This window comes from Lynx canadensis, chromosome D3 (assembly GCF_007474595.2).
Source record: "Lynx canadensis isolate LIC74 chromosome D3, mLynCan4.pri.v2, whole genome shotgun sequence".
NCBI classification, from domain to species: Eukaryota; Metazoa; Chordata; class Mammalia; order Carnivora; family Felidae; genus Lynx; species Lynx canadensis.
The window spans coordinates 67,504,606-67,519,703 of NC_044314.2; the positions used below are offsets into that span (position 1 = coordinate 67,504,606).

A 15,098-nucleotide genomic window follows, 5' to 3' on the forward strand; every position below is an offset into this window, starting at 1 on the left:
ATTATCTTGCTGTTGCAAAAAAACGATCATGTCACTTACAAAACACGTGCTTGCAAAACAATCGTGTCACTCTTAGCAGTGATTGAATGAAAGATGATGATATTAATAAATTAAGGCCAGGCATGTTCTGCTGGTCTCCGACATCAGCTCATCTGAATCTTAGACTTGACTTTTTTCCTGTGGGCTTGATTAATTTCCTGGAATATCCCTCACTTCACTGCCCCGCCCTCCCTGCCCGGTCCTCTATAGTCTGGAGATTTTCACTGTGGGTAGGCAGTCCCAGCTAAGCCCAGAATCTAAAACAAAAAAGACGAGTTAGCTCTCTAGTTAACTTCTTCCTTTCAAGTGGCTATCATAAGTAACCCTGGAGAGTATGAACTTTAATGTATCCATCTCAGCTACGTTTTCCCAGAATCCTGGAAACTCATAGAAAAGAGAACATTACGAACCTTGTAGGAACTCAGCAGTTTCATCTATTATCACAGGCAGTGGGAGCCCAAAGCTATTTAAATCATCTGGGGGAAGGGCAGGGTGGGACCGTAATTATTCGCAAGGGGCATGATTGGCCTAGTGCAAACGGACTGTCATTTTTCTCTGTGCATAGTAATGATTACAGGCTGGCCATGGTGTTTAGCAACAGGATCTAGCGGGTCACTTAGGACAACTTTATCACTGTCATTAGCGCCTCTTGCTTGCAGTGAACACAAAAAGCTGTTCAACGTGAAGAGAGTCAAGGGAAAGAAAGAGAGGAGGGGGTGGAAAAAGCCAAGGAGAGAGCCAGGGAAGCAAGGTTCGCACACTATTAATACCAAGGAAAAATACCCCTGGGTGCTCCAGTCAGCTGACTTCAATGGTGAAGCGGCCTCGGGTAGGGGACCCAATTTTGGACTCCCTGCTCTTTCTCCTAGAAGAGTAATTGCTTATGTTTATGGAGGCTAATCATTTATGCCAATGTTCGTTCCTAGAAAAGCCCCAGGGGGATGTTATTTTTGGTAAAGGGTCTTCCTGCTTCAAGTGTAGTGACTGAATAACTAGTTTCAGTATCTCCTCTCGCATGCCAGGGTAAAATGAAACAAAATAAATAGAGGAAGTGCAGTGACCTTTGTTGGGGACCTACTGGATGTCAGGCAAGGTGGCATTTTACGTGTATCGTCTCCTGTGTCTTCTCAATAACCCTGGGGGCTGTGGCTTGATGAGATCCATAAAGGACAGAGAGGTAAAAGGTTGCCGCTGAAATCACCCGGCCAGTGAGAGCCAAGCAGGGATTTGAATTCAGGTGTCTCTTGTTCCAAGTTTATTACATTACGTCAAACACACACACACACACACACACACACACACACACACACACACACACACATAAACCAACCCCCTCCCCCGCCAAACAAAACAAGCACAACCACCAAAATTCTAAACTGACGTCAGAGGCGAGGTTAAAAATCTCCCCTCTTGCAAGATCATGAAAAAGTAGGCAAGAAGTATGTATTTCAGGATCTGATCCTGTGAAAGCTTGAATGATCAAAAGTCATATTGAAAGAAATCGTGTTAATTAAGTCATGAAAGTGTGTTACGCTTTTTTGGGGGAACTTACCCCCTCCTCCTGGGGTGACCTTTGACAAGACATTCTGTGTTCCCGTTTTTAGGGAAAAGAAAAAAAGTGGGTAGAAGATGAAAGTTTGGTATTTGGATCACGCAAATCTTTGTCTCATTCGTGTATTTTGCTTGTGCTGGCTTTCTGCTGTCCGACCAAGTTCCTTTGACTCATGTTCCGACTCCTTACGTCCTTCTTATCCTTTTCTGGACAACTTTACCAATATCGTGCCTTAGATCTTGAGAAATATCTGGTAAAACTGGCCAATTGGGATGGCAGGCATAACTGGGAAACAGATGGGGGGGGGGTGTGGTAAGAAAGGGAGGGAGAGAACAAAAGAGGGCAGTCGTTCTCAAGACACCCAGAGGCTGCCTCTGCTGTGACATTACATTTAATGCCGAAAACTTGACCCGAGCCATTTCTGGTGAACTCTGTTAAACCCTGTAAGCTATTGGCAGGACGCTTACTCACTTTGTACTGAGTCCGGGCTCCTGGTGCAGTGTGACCAATGGGCATGAATTCAGGGGGATTGAAAAAAATTAATTCCCAGGGACGCCTGGGTGGCTCAGTCTGTTGAGCACCAACTCTTGATTTCGGCTCAGGTCACCGTCTCCCGGTTCTTGGGTCGGAGCCGTTCATTGGGCTCCGCACTGACAGCACAGAGCCTGCTTGGGATTCTCTTTCTCCCTTTCTCTCTGTCCCTCGTTCTCTCTCTCTCTCTCTCAAAATAAACAAATAACCTTAAAAAAAAAATTCCCAGCTCAGGTCATCTTGGGACTTCCTGGGTGTCCCTTACCACCACTCCAGCCAGAGTACCACGTGGGTTCTAAAGGGGACTTGTGTGTACCGCCGGGGGGGGGGGGGGGGGGGGGAAGAAGCAAATGAAAACCTCAGGCAGGGGTTGGGTGGTGGTGAACAGACGCTGAGACCAAGACCGAGGATCAGGAAGCTGGAAAGTCCCTCCCGCCTTGGTGTCTGGGTTCTCGCTTTTCCACTTCCCTAAATCACCCTGCGGTGGGCCCCTGCGCACAGTGGGTGCCCCCTGATTCTCTCTTTAACTGATGGCAAAACCACAAGAGCCGGACTTCTTAGTTCTCGGTCTCAGCGATCAGGTTAACATCCAAGCTCCAACCTCTCACCTGAGTGCAAGGGAGCTGTGACCACATTGACCAGAGAGAGTGCTCCTCCATCAGGGGGCTCCCCTCCCTAAGGGCAGCTCCCGTGGGAGCACTCACCCCACTTCGCCCCGGCTTAGCATGAGACAAGCAACTTTCTCCAGCTTTTAGGGTTTTCCTGGCTGAGTTCACAAGCGAGGCTGTTTGGAGTCAGGGGCGAGGCTTGCGGGGGCGGGGGGTGCCGGCCGGCTGGGTGCTGTTCGAGGGTAGCCCGGAACCAAGGCTTCGGCAGCCCCTGCGGGGACAGGTGGGGCACGCGCTTTTCTGGGGCCACCCCAGGCCTCCCGCAGGAATGCTGACTGGCACTGTCCGGTTTGAGAAGTAGCGTGTCTACGGCCCGGGAGAGCTCCCCACCGCTTCTTGGGTGGTGGGCGTCGGGTCCAGGGCATCCCCGGCTGGCAGGGGTCCGGAGGAGAGGGGGCGTGAGCGCGCCTGGAGCGGGAGGCGGGAAGTGGGGAGGAGGAGGAGGGAAAAAAGGAGGGGGAGGAGGAGGAGAGGAAGTCCCCCGTGGCCACCCCGAAGGGAGGGCGGGACGGTGCCCGCGGGCACTCGGTCAGGAGACGAGGGCTGGGCCGGCAGGGCAGCTACGCCGGCCAACCGAGGGACTACGACCGCCGGGCGCGCGCTCCCCGCCGACCCCCGGCTAGAGGGGCGGGGGCGGCGGCGCGTGCGCGGGGCGGCGGGCGGGGGCGCGCGCGGGGGGCGGGGCGGCGCGCGGCGACCCCAGCGGGCGCGAGGCTGCGGCGCGCCGAGCGGGGCGCGGGGGCGCGCGGGCGGGAGCGCGCGCGGGGGGGGGGCTGCCCCGGGGCGGCCCCCCCACGTCGGGGCGCGGCGGGCGGCGGCGGCGGGAGCGCGTCCCGTCCGGGTCCCGAGGAGTCGCCGCCACCGCCGCCGCCGCCGCCGCCGCCGCCGCTCGCCAACATGGCGGACCTGGAGGCCGTGCTGGCCGATGTCAGCTACCTGATGGCGATGGAGAAGAGCAAGGCGACCCCGGCCGCCCGCGCCAGCAAGAAGATCGTGCTGCCCGAGCCCAGGTACCGGCCGCCCGGGTCCGCGCCGCCCCCCGCGCCGCCGCCCTCGGCGGCCGCCAGCGACCCCCTGCGTCCGGGAGGGTCGGGCGCTCGGCCGCTGCTGTTATCCTTCCCCCACCCTCAGCCTCACCGTTCCCGTCTCTGAAATGGGCATCAGAGGGCTGCTGGGAGGGGGGTCCCCGGGAGAGAGCGCCCCAAAGTGCCCAGCGTGGCGCTCCGCGCGCAGAAGCGCCCGGGCAACGGGCTGCCGGGAGGTGGTTGTGACTTGGCTGGACCAGCTCCAGCCCTGTCGCCCCCTCGTGTCCCATCTCTGTGGTCCTCAGCGCTCCTCTGCCATGGCTCCCTCCTGCCCAAGCCTGCCCTTCCAGCCCCATCCCTCTCCCTTCTGTCCCTTCTCTGTCACCCGTCCAGCCCCATCCTCATGGGCCCCTTCTGCCCCGAGCCTGTGGCTCCCCCGTGCTGCATCCTGGTCGTTCCTTCTCTGGTTCCTGCTGCCCCTGTTGCCAACTGCGTCCTCTCCTCAGCTCCCTGTGTGCTCCTTAGCTGGGGAGTGCAGGCTTCTTGCCTTTGTCCCAGGTACTTAAGTGCAGTTTTCTGTGCTTTCTCCCCTTGGGGTCCAGTCTATTCCGCTTCCTATCCTCCTATCTTTTCCTCTTTCGTGCCCCCCGGGCAGTGATGAGTGGCTTGTGACCCACACAGTTTTCTTTTTGGTGCCAAGCCTATCGCCCAAGCAGCTTTCCTCAACTTGCAGATCCACTGGTGGTACTTTATTAAAAGGTTGAAATGGGATTCACTTTACACGCACATGGAAAGGTTGATTCCAGACAGGAATTTGTTGTTTAAATTACCAAAGAAGGGCCCGATTGAATTGGCCAGGGGTTTTAGTGAGGGCCATACCAAGTTCTAATTTTATCTCGAGAATGGTTTCTTATCAATGGAACCAGTTAAAGACTTTACTGGTTCGTGTCATTAGCACTACCCCAGAAAAGATCGTTCATCAGATTAATAGAGTTTCAAATAGTGTATCAAAAGATTAGGGTTTGATTCCCCCCCCCCCCCCCCCCAGCTTCTTTTCTGATTAACACCATCATGAGTTGTATAGTGAATGTGCTAAGTAGCTCTTGGTAGAATTGATGATAAAGAGAGGCATCTTCTTTGTGGTGAATTTGAAACCAGGCAGTTTGGTAAAATACTAGAAACTCAACCAAAACTATTCTCCACTGGCCAGCATCAGTGTTTCAAGCATTACACTTACCCAAGCTTGCTTAAGTTGTTACCTTGACGTAAGAAAACAATCCTTCTTTTAATGCGAAGTGATCACCAGATGATTTTTCCAAGTCCGTTCATGAGCCTGAGCCCTATGAACAGAGAAAATTATCAGTCCGTTTGAGCTACTTGTTGTGAAAAGACCAACTGTGTAAATGAATACGTGGTAGATATTTTTGGCTCGCTTGCCCTTTTCATTAGCCTATGCACCCCCTTGGTTTTGCAGGGTGTGCTCTTTGCCAAGTAGGGAAAAGCAGGGGGGAGCATAGACCTTTTGGAGTAGTGTGAAATTAACACTCCTCTTCCGGAGTCTAACATACCCGTTGCTCATTGAAAATCAGTGCTGTTTAAATTTTTTTGGCAAACGGGAAGCTAAGTAAAACAAGAACCCCCAAACCAAGCCTGGATTTCAGTTTTTAAAAAACTGCATTTTTATAAATATGGTATACAGTGCTTAATTCCTTTTTCTTTTGCCTTTTCTACTTTTCCTGAAGGGCAGGGAATCCTAAATATATAGAGTCTCTAAACATAAAATTGACGAATCTTAGTTCATGGTTAGTTTTGGGGGGGGGGCAAAATATAATATTAAAATTAGGAACTTCTGCTCGTGTGTGTGTGTGTGTGTGTGTGTGTGTGTGTGTGTTGTTTTGAACTTAATGTGACTTCTGCTTTTTTAGTGTCCTTCTCGAGAACATACTTACATGTTTCGGGTATTCACTTCCTTGTATGAATGCCTTTGTTTTCGGTGGTGTTCTTTGGTAACACTTTCTTTTAAGGCAGAACTGGGAGGTGGTGAGCGTATTTCTCATGACATTTCAAGTAAAACATCGTGCAGATTTTTATCTACCACTGGATGGCAGGTAGTGGTAGCTGCCTGCTGGACTTTGGGGTAGGGGTGGGAGGCTGCGGGGTTTCTCCATCTGGTAAGGAAGTTAATTTTCATTTTAAAATGCCTCAGCACAATGGTTCAAAAGACTAGTGTGATTTCACTCTGTCGGTAAAGGACGGTGGTCAAATGTTTTCTGATAAGAGTTTCTATTTCAGCTTCACTGTGGCATGAACTGTGTGATCACCAGTCTTTGGTGTTCTTGAAAAAGGTGCTTAGATTCGTCTTTTTAGTATCTCAGTGACGAGTATAACACTTGCCATGGGTCTGTCACCAGTGACCTTTTATTTCCAGCCGATTATTTGAAATCACTGTAGTATTTTCTGCATGCTTCCTCGTTTTAGCTGCTTTGCTTCTTCCGCAGTTTTAACCAGAAAAGCTACGGGACTGCGTGATATCTAGCTAGTTTAAATGAAAGGTTGGGTCTGCGGTCCCCTGCCTATTACAGGAGAGTCTCAGAAGATGGAGCGTCCTGCCCCCTGGGGAGATCTTGCTTCTCTGAGATAGCGAGAGGCAACTGTTTTGTTATGTTGACACATTATTTAATTAACGAACCCATGAGTGTAAATCCCGGAATAGCTGACTGTTCGTTGAGATTACATAGCTGCTTCAGTTTACTGAAACATTTGTTGAGTTAATGTAGCTGATGATGGGATCTGTTGGGAAGACTGAACTGTGACCCACGAGCCCACTGTGCAGGCCCAGACAGAAACTCGAGCATTACACCGTGTTAGAGAAGAAGTACCTTTATTTGATAGGGTCTAATTCATAAGCTAAGACTTACAGAAGGGTCAGCGTCTTAAAGCCCTGGATCATCAAGACAACTTTACTTTAGGCTCATTACTTTTTAACCTTTTCCAAACAGAGTGAAGTCCCATTGGCTTGGTTGGGTAACATGAACTTGACCCTTTCCCTGCATCCCATGTCCATTTAGGAGACATTGACAGTATTGGATCATTATTTGCAAAGCCTGTCTTTTTATTTTGTTTTTATTGTTATTTATTTATTATTTATTTTTTATTAAAGCTTTTTTTTTTAATGTTTGTTTCTGAGAGAGAGAGAGACAGACAGAGAACACGAGCAGGGGGAGGGGCAGAGAGACAGGGAGACACAGGATCCAAAGCAGGCTCCAGGCTCTGAGCTGTCAGCACAGAGCCTGATATGGGGCTTGAACCCACAGACCACCAGATGATGCCCTGAGCTGAAGTTGGATGCTTAACCAACTGAGGCACCCAGGCGCCTCAATTCACTGATAATTAAAAAAAATTTTTATGTTATATTTATTTTTTTAGAGAGAGTGCAAGCAGAGGAAGGGCAGAGAAGAGAGTGGGGGACAGAGGATCTGAAGTGGGCTCCACGCTGACATCAGTGAGCCCGATGTGGGGCTTGAACTCACAAACTGTGATATCGTGACTTAAGCCAAAGTCGGACGCTTAACCGACTGAGTCACCCAGGCACCCCAGCAATGCTTGTCCTTTTAAGGTATTCCTACAATATGATAGGAACTTCTGAAAAATAACATTTGCAAGATTCTTTGTAACTTTCCTAGATCATTTAGAATATTTCCTCAGGACATCTGTGACACCCTTTATTACATGACTTCAGTAGGGGGTTGTAGAAGCTGGGTCTCCAAGCCAGGCATGGAGAGACTATGATGAGCCTGACCACAGCCCCATCTTTCAAGGGGCTTTTTTTTTTTCTTTTTTTTTTTTTTTTTTTTAGTCTAGTGGGAAATACACGGTTGATCCAAGAAAGATGTTTATAAAGTGCAGTATCTTGAAGATTCTATTTAACCACAGACAAGTAGCAATTTGTATGGCTTTTTTATTCTGCAATCATCGAACGCATTATGTTTGCTGAGCGTTTTACAATAATTGGTTAGTTATTCCCTCCGAAGACCTATCCGGCCAGAGTATACATAGTAATGTGGTAATGCTGCGTCTTCCTGTTTATAACCAGATCAGATGGGATCCATGTTGAGAAGTAGCTCAGTTTTCTTCTTCTGTGGGAATGGAGTTTCTTCAGTGATTTCCCCGACTCCAGTGTGTGAGCCGTTGGGGGTAGACTTGAACTATTCCTCTGTTTTGGTTGTAGGGGATTCTGTGCCCGTGCACACCCCTCCCCAACTCGGAACTGAAGAGTCAATGTTGAAAGAATGAACGGCCTTCAGGGAAAGAGTGCTCTGTATCGCCGGTAGGAGTCTTTCTATGTATAGAACGGTGGCGGTGTTCTTGCCTCTTTTCCACTAAGGTGCACATTCAAAATGTAATTTGTTCTGACCTTTCGGTTATTATTCCATTCTTGGGCAGAGGCAATTTGTGCCAGTGACTTGGTGATTCAAGAGCTGTGCGTGGTTGTCAGTTCTTAGAAATAGATGTTCCAGTGCAATCAATTTGGGACCTAGAAGCTGCCCCAAATCCGGCATTGTGAAATGTTTTGAACGGAGAGCCCAGTAGATCTCTTTGGGTTCAGACAATCCCGGTTTTTACACGCGTCTCAAAAGTGCTTTTCAGTATGCTGAACTTGGCTTTGCCAAACATGTGTTTGGACAAGACAGGAACTGTTGGCTAAGGCTCGAAGCAGGGACGTGTAGGTCTTTATCTGACAGTGGGCGGCAAAGCACAGTAGGAAATGCAGAGTGGGGGAGAACAGGATGCTTGGGGTCTCCGTAGCCCTGAGGAGGGAAAGAGAAGGTTTATTACTTCCACGAGCCAGCAACGTAACAACTACCATTTATTGAGATTTCCTTTCTCCCGGGCACTTTGCATCATGAGTGCATTTGTTCCCCGTGACAGTGCAGCCTGGTGAGTGACGTAGCCTCATCCAGACAGTTAGGGACCTCTGCCCCGGGTGACAGCCGAAGCGTAGTCCAGAATGGGGTCCTTTCGTCCTTGCTCTGCCATTGTGCCAACACGAATAAGGAACACCCTCACCCCTTCTGCAATTTTTCCGTTGGGGAAAAATCACTTTGCGGGCCATGTCTATCGGCTGCTGGTGCAGCGTTTGAAAAGTCAGGACCGTCCTCAGAGACTGATGGAGAACAGCTCTTCCTCTGGGATGTGGCAAAGCGGTAATTATCACTAAGTGGATAAGCAGTTTTTTCCTTATTTCCCATGAGGAGCTCGAGGGTTAAATGCCCGTTCTGTTCAACGCAAGAAGCGCAACCTTGCAACCTTGCCGCCAAGAAATCGGTGTAATAGACCGCCTCTCCCCTCCTCTCCCCAGCCCGGTCCCCAAACAGGATTTCTGTGGGGGTTATTATTCGGAAAAGAGAGTGGCCCCCGTCCCCCACCCCCGCCGAATTGTTCCATTCTGGGGAAAGGGGAAAAGGGACACAACGATATTTTTGGCTTTCTTCGCGATAAAAATCACTTTCTCCCGCAAACAGTTTTCCTTTGCTGGTGAACCATGTGTCCGAGGAATGCTGATATTTTGATGAAGATGTGTATGCGTGGTGGTCTTCTCTGTCCTTGTCCTCCTCTGGACTTTGGCAGTGGGGCAATGGAGACCTTGGAGGGGTGACTTCCACTTGAGTGTTGTGAACTCATTTGCATGTTTAGAAACTTGCACACTAATGAGGCCCTGACCTGCTTCTGCTTCTCCTGGTTCCGGAGTCTTTGTTCTTTATTTTTGTCATCGATCAGCACTCCCACCCCCTGGGCCATTCGTGATTGCCCTGTAGGTCTACAATAAACTGTGGGGTGGCGGGGGGGGGGTGGTGGAGAAGTAATACCTTGGCTCCCCATACCCTGTAAATGTTTCTTCTAATTTTGGAAGTCTTCTCCTAGGTCATCTATGCTTCAGCCTCAGCGCGGAGCATCTGCAGGCCATAGAACTTTCTATGTGGGGCATGACAGAGAGGACAGTTCGTTGACTCTGTCATTGGTGTTTTGTGACAGTCAGCCTCCACATAGACCTGTATTCTTGCTGGCTGCCGTTTCCTTCTTCCAGGGTCTCAGGATTCTAGGAAAAGGTGATGATATGAAAGTACCTAGGCCCAGTTTTCATCCCTAGTGAACTTGTAGGTCAGCTGTTTCATTTCTGGGCTCGTTTTCCTGTGCCCTCCTTATCACCTGCCACACTATGATACAGTTCTAGATCAGGAACCAGGAAATATGGACCAGATTCCATTGGCAACTTGCCACAGGCCCTTGATAAGTCACTTAAATTCACTGTATTTAGTTTTTCCTAGCTGTATAATATGATATCTATTCATTTGTGATCATAAAATGTCCCCTCCCCCCCCCCATCTCTGGGCATATTCTCTGGGTGTGTGTGTATATATACATATATATATTAATGTTTTATTATTATTATTTTTTTTCAACGTTTTTATTTATTTCTGGGACAGAGAGAGACAGAGCATGAACGGGGGAGGGGCAGAGAGAGAGGGAGACACAGAATCGGAAACAGTCTCCAGGCTCCAAGCCATCAGCACAGAGCCCGACGCGGGGCTTGAACTCATGGACCGCGAGATCGTGACCTGAGCCCAAGTCGGACGCTTAACCGACTGAGCCACCCAGGTGCCCCAATATATATATATATATTTTTAAAATTTAGTCATTTATTTTGAGAGAGAGAGAGAGAGGTCGAGGGAGGGGCAGAGAGAGGGAGAGAGAGGGAGAGAGATAATCCCAGGCAGGCTTCGCACTGTGCTGTCAGCATGGAGACCAACGTGGGGCTCCATCCCACGAACCATGAGATCGTGACCTGAGCCGAAACCAAGAGTTGGACGCTCAACCGACTGAGCCACCAGCCACCCCATACAATGTGTTTGTAAACAAGAGAGGACATTAATCTCACACAGTCACAACTCAGAAAAAGATTGGACGAAATATTAAAAGGTGATTTTTCTTTAATTTATACCATGGGTGGTCGTTGTAGGGATTAGATGCAGCACAAAATGTAACACCTTAAGAAAGTACCAAGTAGTAGCCGATAAAAGGCAGCATTGCATGGAGCCCCTGTGCCACGTGCCCTGCAGAAGCAGGTTGGGAGACAGGATTTCTGAAAAGTTGATATGTTGACCCAGGCAGCAAAGAGCAGATGTTGACCTTTAGACACATAAGTAAGTGAATTTCCCAGATTTCTTCTGTTTTCTTCTAGCATTGGTGGCACTATGTGTCTAGAACCTTGCATACATGCTACCTCACTGAGTTCTTTTTAATTTTTTTTAATGTTTATTTATTTTTGAGAGAGACAAAGAGCACGAGCAGGGAGGGCCAGAGAGAGAAGGAGACACAGAATCGGAAGCAGGCTCCAGGCTCCGAGCTGTCAGCACAGAGCCCGACGTGGGGCTCGAACTCAGGAACCGCGAGATCATGACCTGAGCTGAAGTCAGACACTTAACTGAGTGAGCCACCCAGGCTCCCTTCACTCGGTTCTTTTTCTTTCTTTTCTTCCTCCCCACCTTTACTCTACCCTCCCTCTTTTTCTTCTTTCCATCCATCCTCCCACCCACCCATCCATCCTTGCATCTGTTCTTTCCTCCCACCCATCCATCCATCTTTCCATGTTTCCTTCCTTCCATCCATCCATCCATTCTTTCTTCTTTTCATTCTCCTTCTTTTCATCCATCCACCCATCCATCCATCCATCCATCCATCCATCCATCCATCCATCCGGCTCTGGGCTATGTTGGCTTCAATACGTAAGAGTTCATGAGCATTGCTATTCTTAAATACAGATAACTAAACAATTAGGAGAATTAGCTCATCCTTTAGAGGACTTTGCTTCAGTAAAATGAACCAAAATCACAGCCTAAAAGCAGCTGGCTTCAGTGTATTGAGCATAAGGTGATTCATTTCAGTATTCCTTAGACATTAACAGATTGCATGTTAATAACATAGCATTGTAGTATCTCATGTTTGAAAAGATCTTGGAGGGCATCCAATTTAGTCATGCATTGGATGGGTGACTTCTCTGTCTGACGTCCAGGCAGGGTCATCTCCGAGGAACATCTTTGGAAGCTCTGTGATGTTGGAAAGCTCTCTTGCAATTAATTCTGTGAACTGATGTTTTGCTGTCCTTTCATGGTTGTACAAACAAGTTTAGTCCCTGAAAAAGTGACAGATTTTCCGATATCTGAAGGCAGCTACCCTATCCCACAGTGGCTTTCACAGGAAGCTGTCCCCAGTCCTTTTAGTCACTCCCCAAATCAAGCTGAAGTCTGCACGCTGCTCTCTGTAATCTGTGCCCATCAGTCTGACTATGACCTGGCTGAGTCAGAATATTAAGGTTTAAGAAGACTGAAAAGATACCTGTAGAATTCCTCTACTTAATTCAGTGGTGGCAAAACCAGTGAAAAATCTTATTCCAAGTGTGTGGTTGAATCTCTCTCAAGTTCCGTTATGGGGAGAAAATTTTTGGTTCCTCTGATGATTTGAGATTCATCACACCAGCTTGATTAGGGGATTAACATTTCCATTAGTCAGAATTTAGAAGCTACGATGGGTACCAGGTGGCTTTTGACATTGTCTGCCACTTGCTGAGTGCTAACTTCGAGGCCCTGTGTACATTCTTAGAAAATTGTGGGCTAAAATATTTTTAGGAAGAAAACGAGCTTTAATTATGCCAAAAAAAGCCTTTTTCTGAGGATTTTAGGGCTAATGTTTCGTATATTCAAAAACTTACACCTACAGTTCCATTAGGAGTCTTCTGGGGAAGGCAGCAAGCATATCTTCATTTTCAGCAATAGAACTTGACTGGGGAACGAGCTCTTGGTATTTGTGCTTTTGTAATTAAGTCAGTCCATTGTTCTTTATTCTCGATCTAGAAAGATCACTGTGGTTATATTTTCAGGGTACTGTCAATTTTCTATGTCTGCATTGCTTTTGATGAGGGTTTAAGTTAAAAATGAACTAGAAGTTACATGGGAAGGCATTTACACAGCTGTTAAATACCGCAGACTTTCATTTTGCAACGTGAATGTCTAAAGCTGAGATGACATTTTCAGATGTGTCTTCTTTTCAACATATGAGGCTTTTGCTACTTGGTTAGGGGTGGGGGTGGTAAGGGAGGTGTCTGTATTCCATTTAGAAACAACTAACCCTAACCGGTAAGGTCAAGGGATTTTAATATTCATCTTTAATGGGCCATTCTTTTTTCAACTATGTTTACTATTTCTTTTCTTATAGTATAATGACACGCTAATTATGCAGTGGCTCTTGGAATCACAGTAAGTATAGAGTAGAGTGTAAAAGTTTGTGCTATCCTCTCTGTTCCATTTAGGACCTGCTTCCTTCCATTTGGTCTCCACTGGCAGTAGAGGAAGGCTTATTATTTATGCAAAATATCGCAACTAGAATTGGCCTAGAAGGGGGAGGTGTTTTCTTCACCTTAGCAGTTCTGTGCAGATTCTGTGCTGTCAGAGCAGAGCCCGATGCGGGGCTTGAACTCACAAACAGTGAGATCCTGACCTGAGCTGTGATCAAGGGTCAGCCGCTTCCCCGACTGAGCCACCCAGGCGCCCCTGCACATTAGCAGTTTCTAAACCTTGAGCGAGAGGGGATACTTAGGTTCATGACCTACCCCCCTGCCCCCAAAGAAGTGTGACGGTTTTTGTGGTCCGGGGTTTCTTAGGGTTTAATCATTTGATTGGTTTTTTATTCCACAAGGAAAACCAGCCAGTTTTTCTGTGTTTCTGTTGTTCAAATAACGTGCCCTGTTTAGTGGGGAACTGGCATTCAAATTATTCTAAAAAAAAAAGTCAAGTTATGCTATAAGAAAAGCTTATTTTTTCTGATTATTTCATACCGGGAAAGCTTAATGAGGTAGATCGTGGAAACTCACACTCCTTCATGTGAGATTAGAGTTTTAGGGTAAGTGTCGTGGCTTATGATTAATCATCTCCTGACCATCCAGGGATCTAGGGTAGGGTCGATGATGGCGGATTGCCACTATATAGTCAACACGAATCTCCCGGGAGCCCAGATGCTGGAAGGCTGTGTGACCAGAGCATTCTCTCCTGTGTGTTGCCCTTGTAGAGGTGAAGTGGCCCTCCGAAGGTAGCAGAGCCATCACAGGCTATAGCCCGATGGGTCGGAAGGGTCTAGCCTCAGGTTCGTCAGTTTTAGGAGCTGGGACCTAGTCATTTCTCCATGGGATGGCTTTACGCTGGATGTGACGTGCATGAATTCCCCAGCAGTGATGGCATCTGGGTGTCCTTCCTTGTTGCCGTGTTTCCTGTTCTCACTGGGGGGCAGACCTCCTCTGGGTTGGAGAACACAGTTACAGCTAGTGCCTGCCAGCCAGCCCAGGAAACTTTGGCATTTCTCTGCCCTTTGTGTGATGTATTGATTTAAAGTTTTTACTCTCAGAGGGCAAGCTTGCTTCTTTATTTTCAGATTCTTGGAAACGGCTCTCCAGTATTTCATCATCTCCATTTTAGAAGGAGGCAATTCAGGTCCAGAGAGAAACTAATTGCTCAAGATCACATTGATAGCCAAGGGCTCAAAGCTCTGTGCATTTTAATAGACACCTACAGACTATCTTTTGCCATATGAATCACCTAAGCAAAGAAAATTCCTAGATGTGGGTAGAGGAGGGGTGTCAATTTCAGATATTACCAACACAGTTTGAAAATGAATTGTCCTCACCGTAAGGGTTATCCACTACAGGCATCTGATAAGGGGCTTACATATCATTTCACTGGTGATGTTGATTGAATAATAAATATGTGAATAATTCTTTAAAAGATAAGATGTCATAAATGTCATGTTCGGTAATAGGATTAGTTATCATTAATGATGACCGTGTTACAAATTGAGAAAAGCTACACGTCAGTATTTTTGATCTTAATGTTTTCTTACCCCAAGCATCTTTTTGTAATCTCACATATGCCCTTATCTTTAAAAAACAAAAACTGAAATTCTCTCTCTCCATCAGCAGGTACATGGATACCCTTGGCTCGAGCACACTTGTCTGTTTACTCTAGATACATAAAGGATTTTTCGCATTAAACTTGTTAGCAGTACATTCTACATTGTGATGGAAAACTAATGAAACAGGTTGCACATTTAACCTTCACACAGAAAGGCTGTGGGCATCATACTGGGACAGAGTTGTGTTTGTCAGGAACACATTAGTGAGTCCCTTTACAACTTGCCCTCTGCTCCTGCTGAGACATGTTCGGCTTGTCCTTGGTAGTA

At 47.6% G+C, this 15,098-nt stretch overlaps 1 protein-coding gene across 1 annotated transcript in view; it reads left to right on the forward strand.

Annotated features, from left to right (window-relative positions):
• Positions 1-3,687: 3,687 nt before the first annotated feature.
• Positions 3,688-15,098, forward strand: part of GRK3 (G protein-coupled receptor kinase 3) — a 127,962-nt gene continuing 116,551 nt past the window's right edge. Inside the window, exon 1 of the mRNA XM_030335772.1 lies at positions 3,688-3,800. Within this exon, the coding sequence (XP_030191632.1) occupies positions 3,688-3,800 (113 nt within the window). The remainder of the gene's footprint in view (positions 3,801-15,098) is intronic.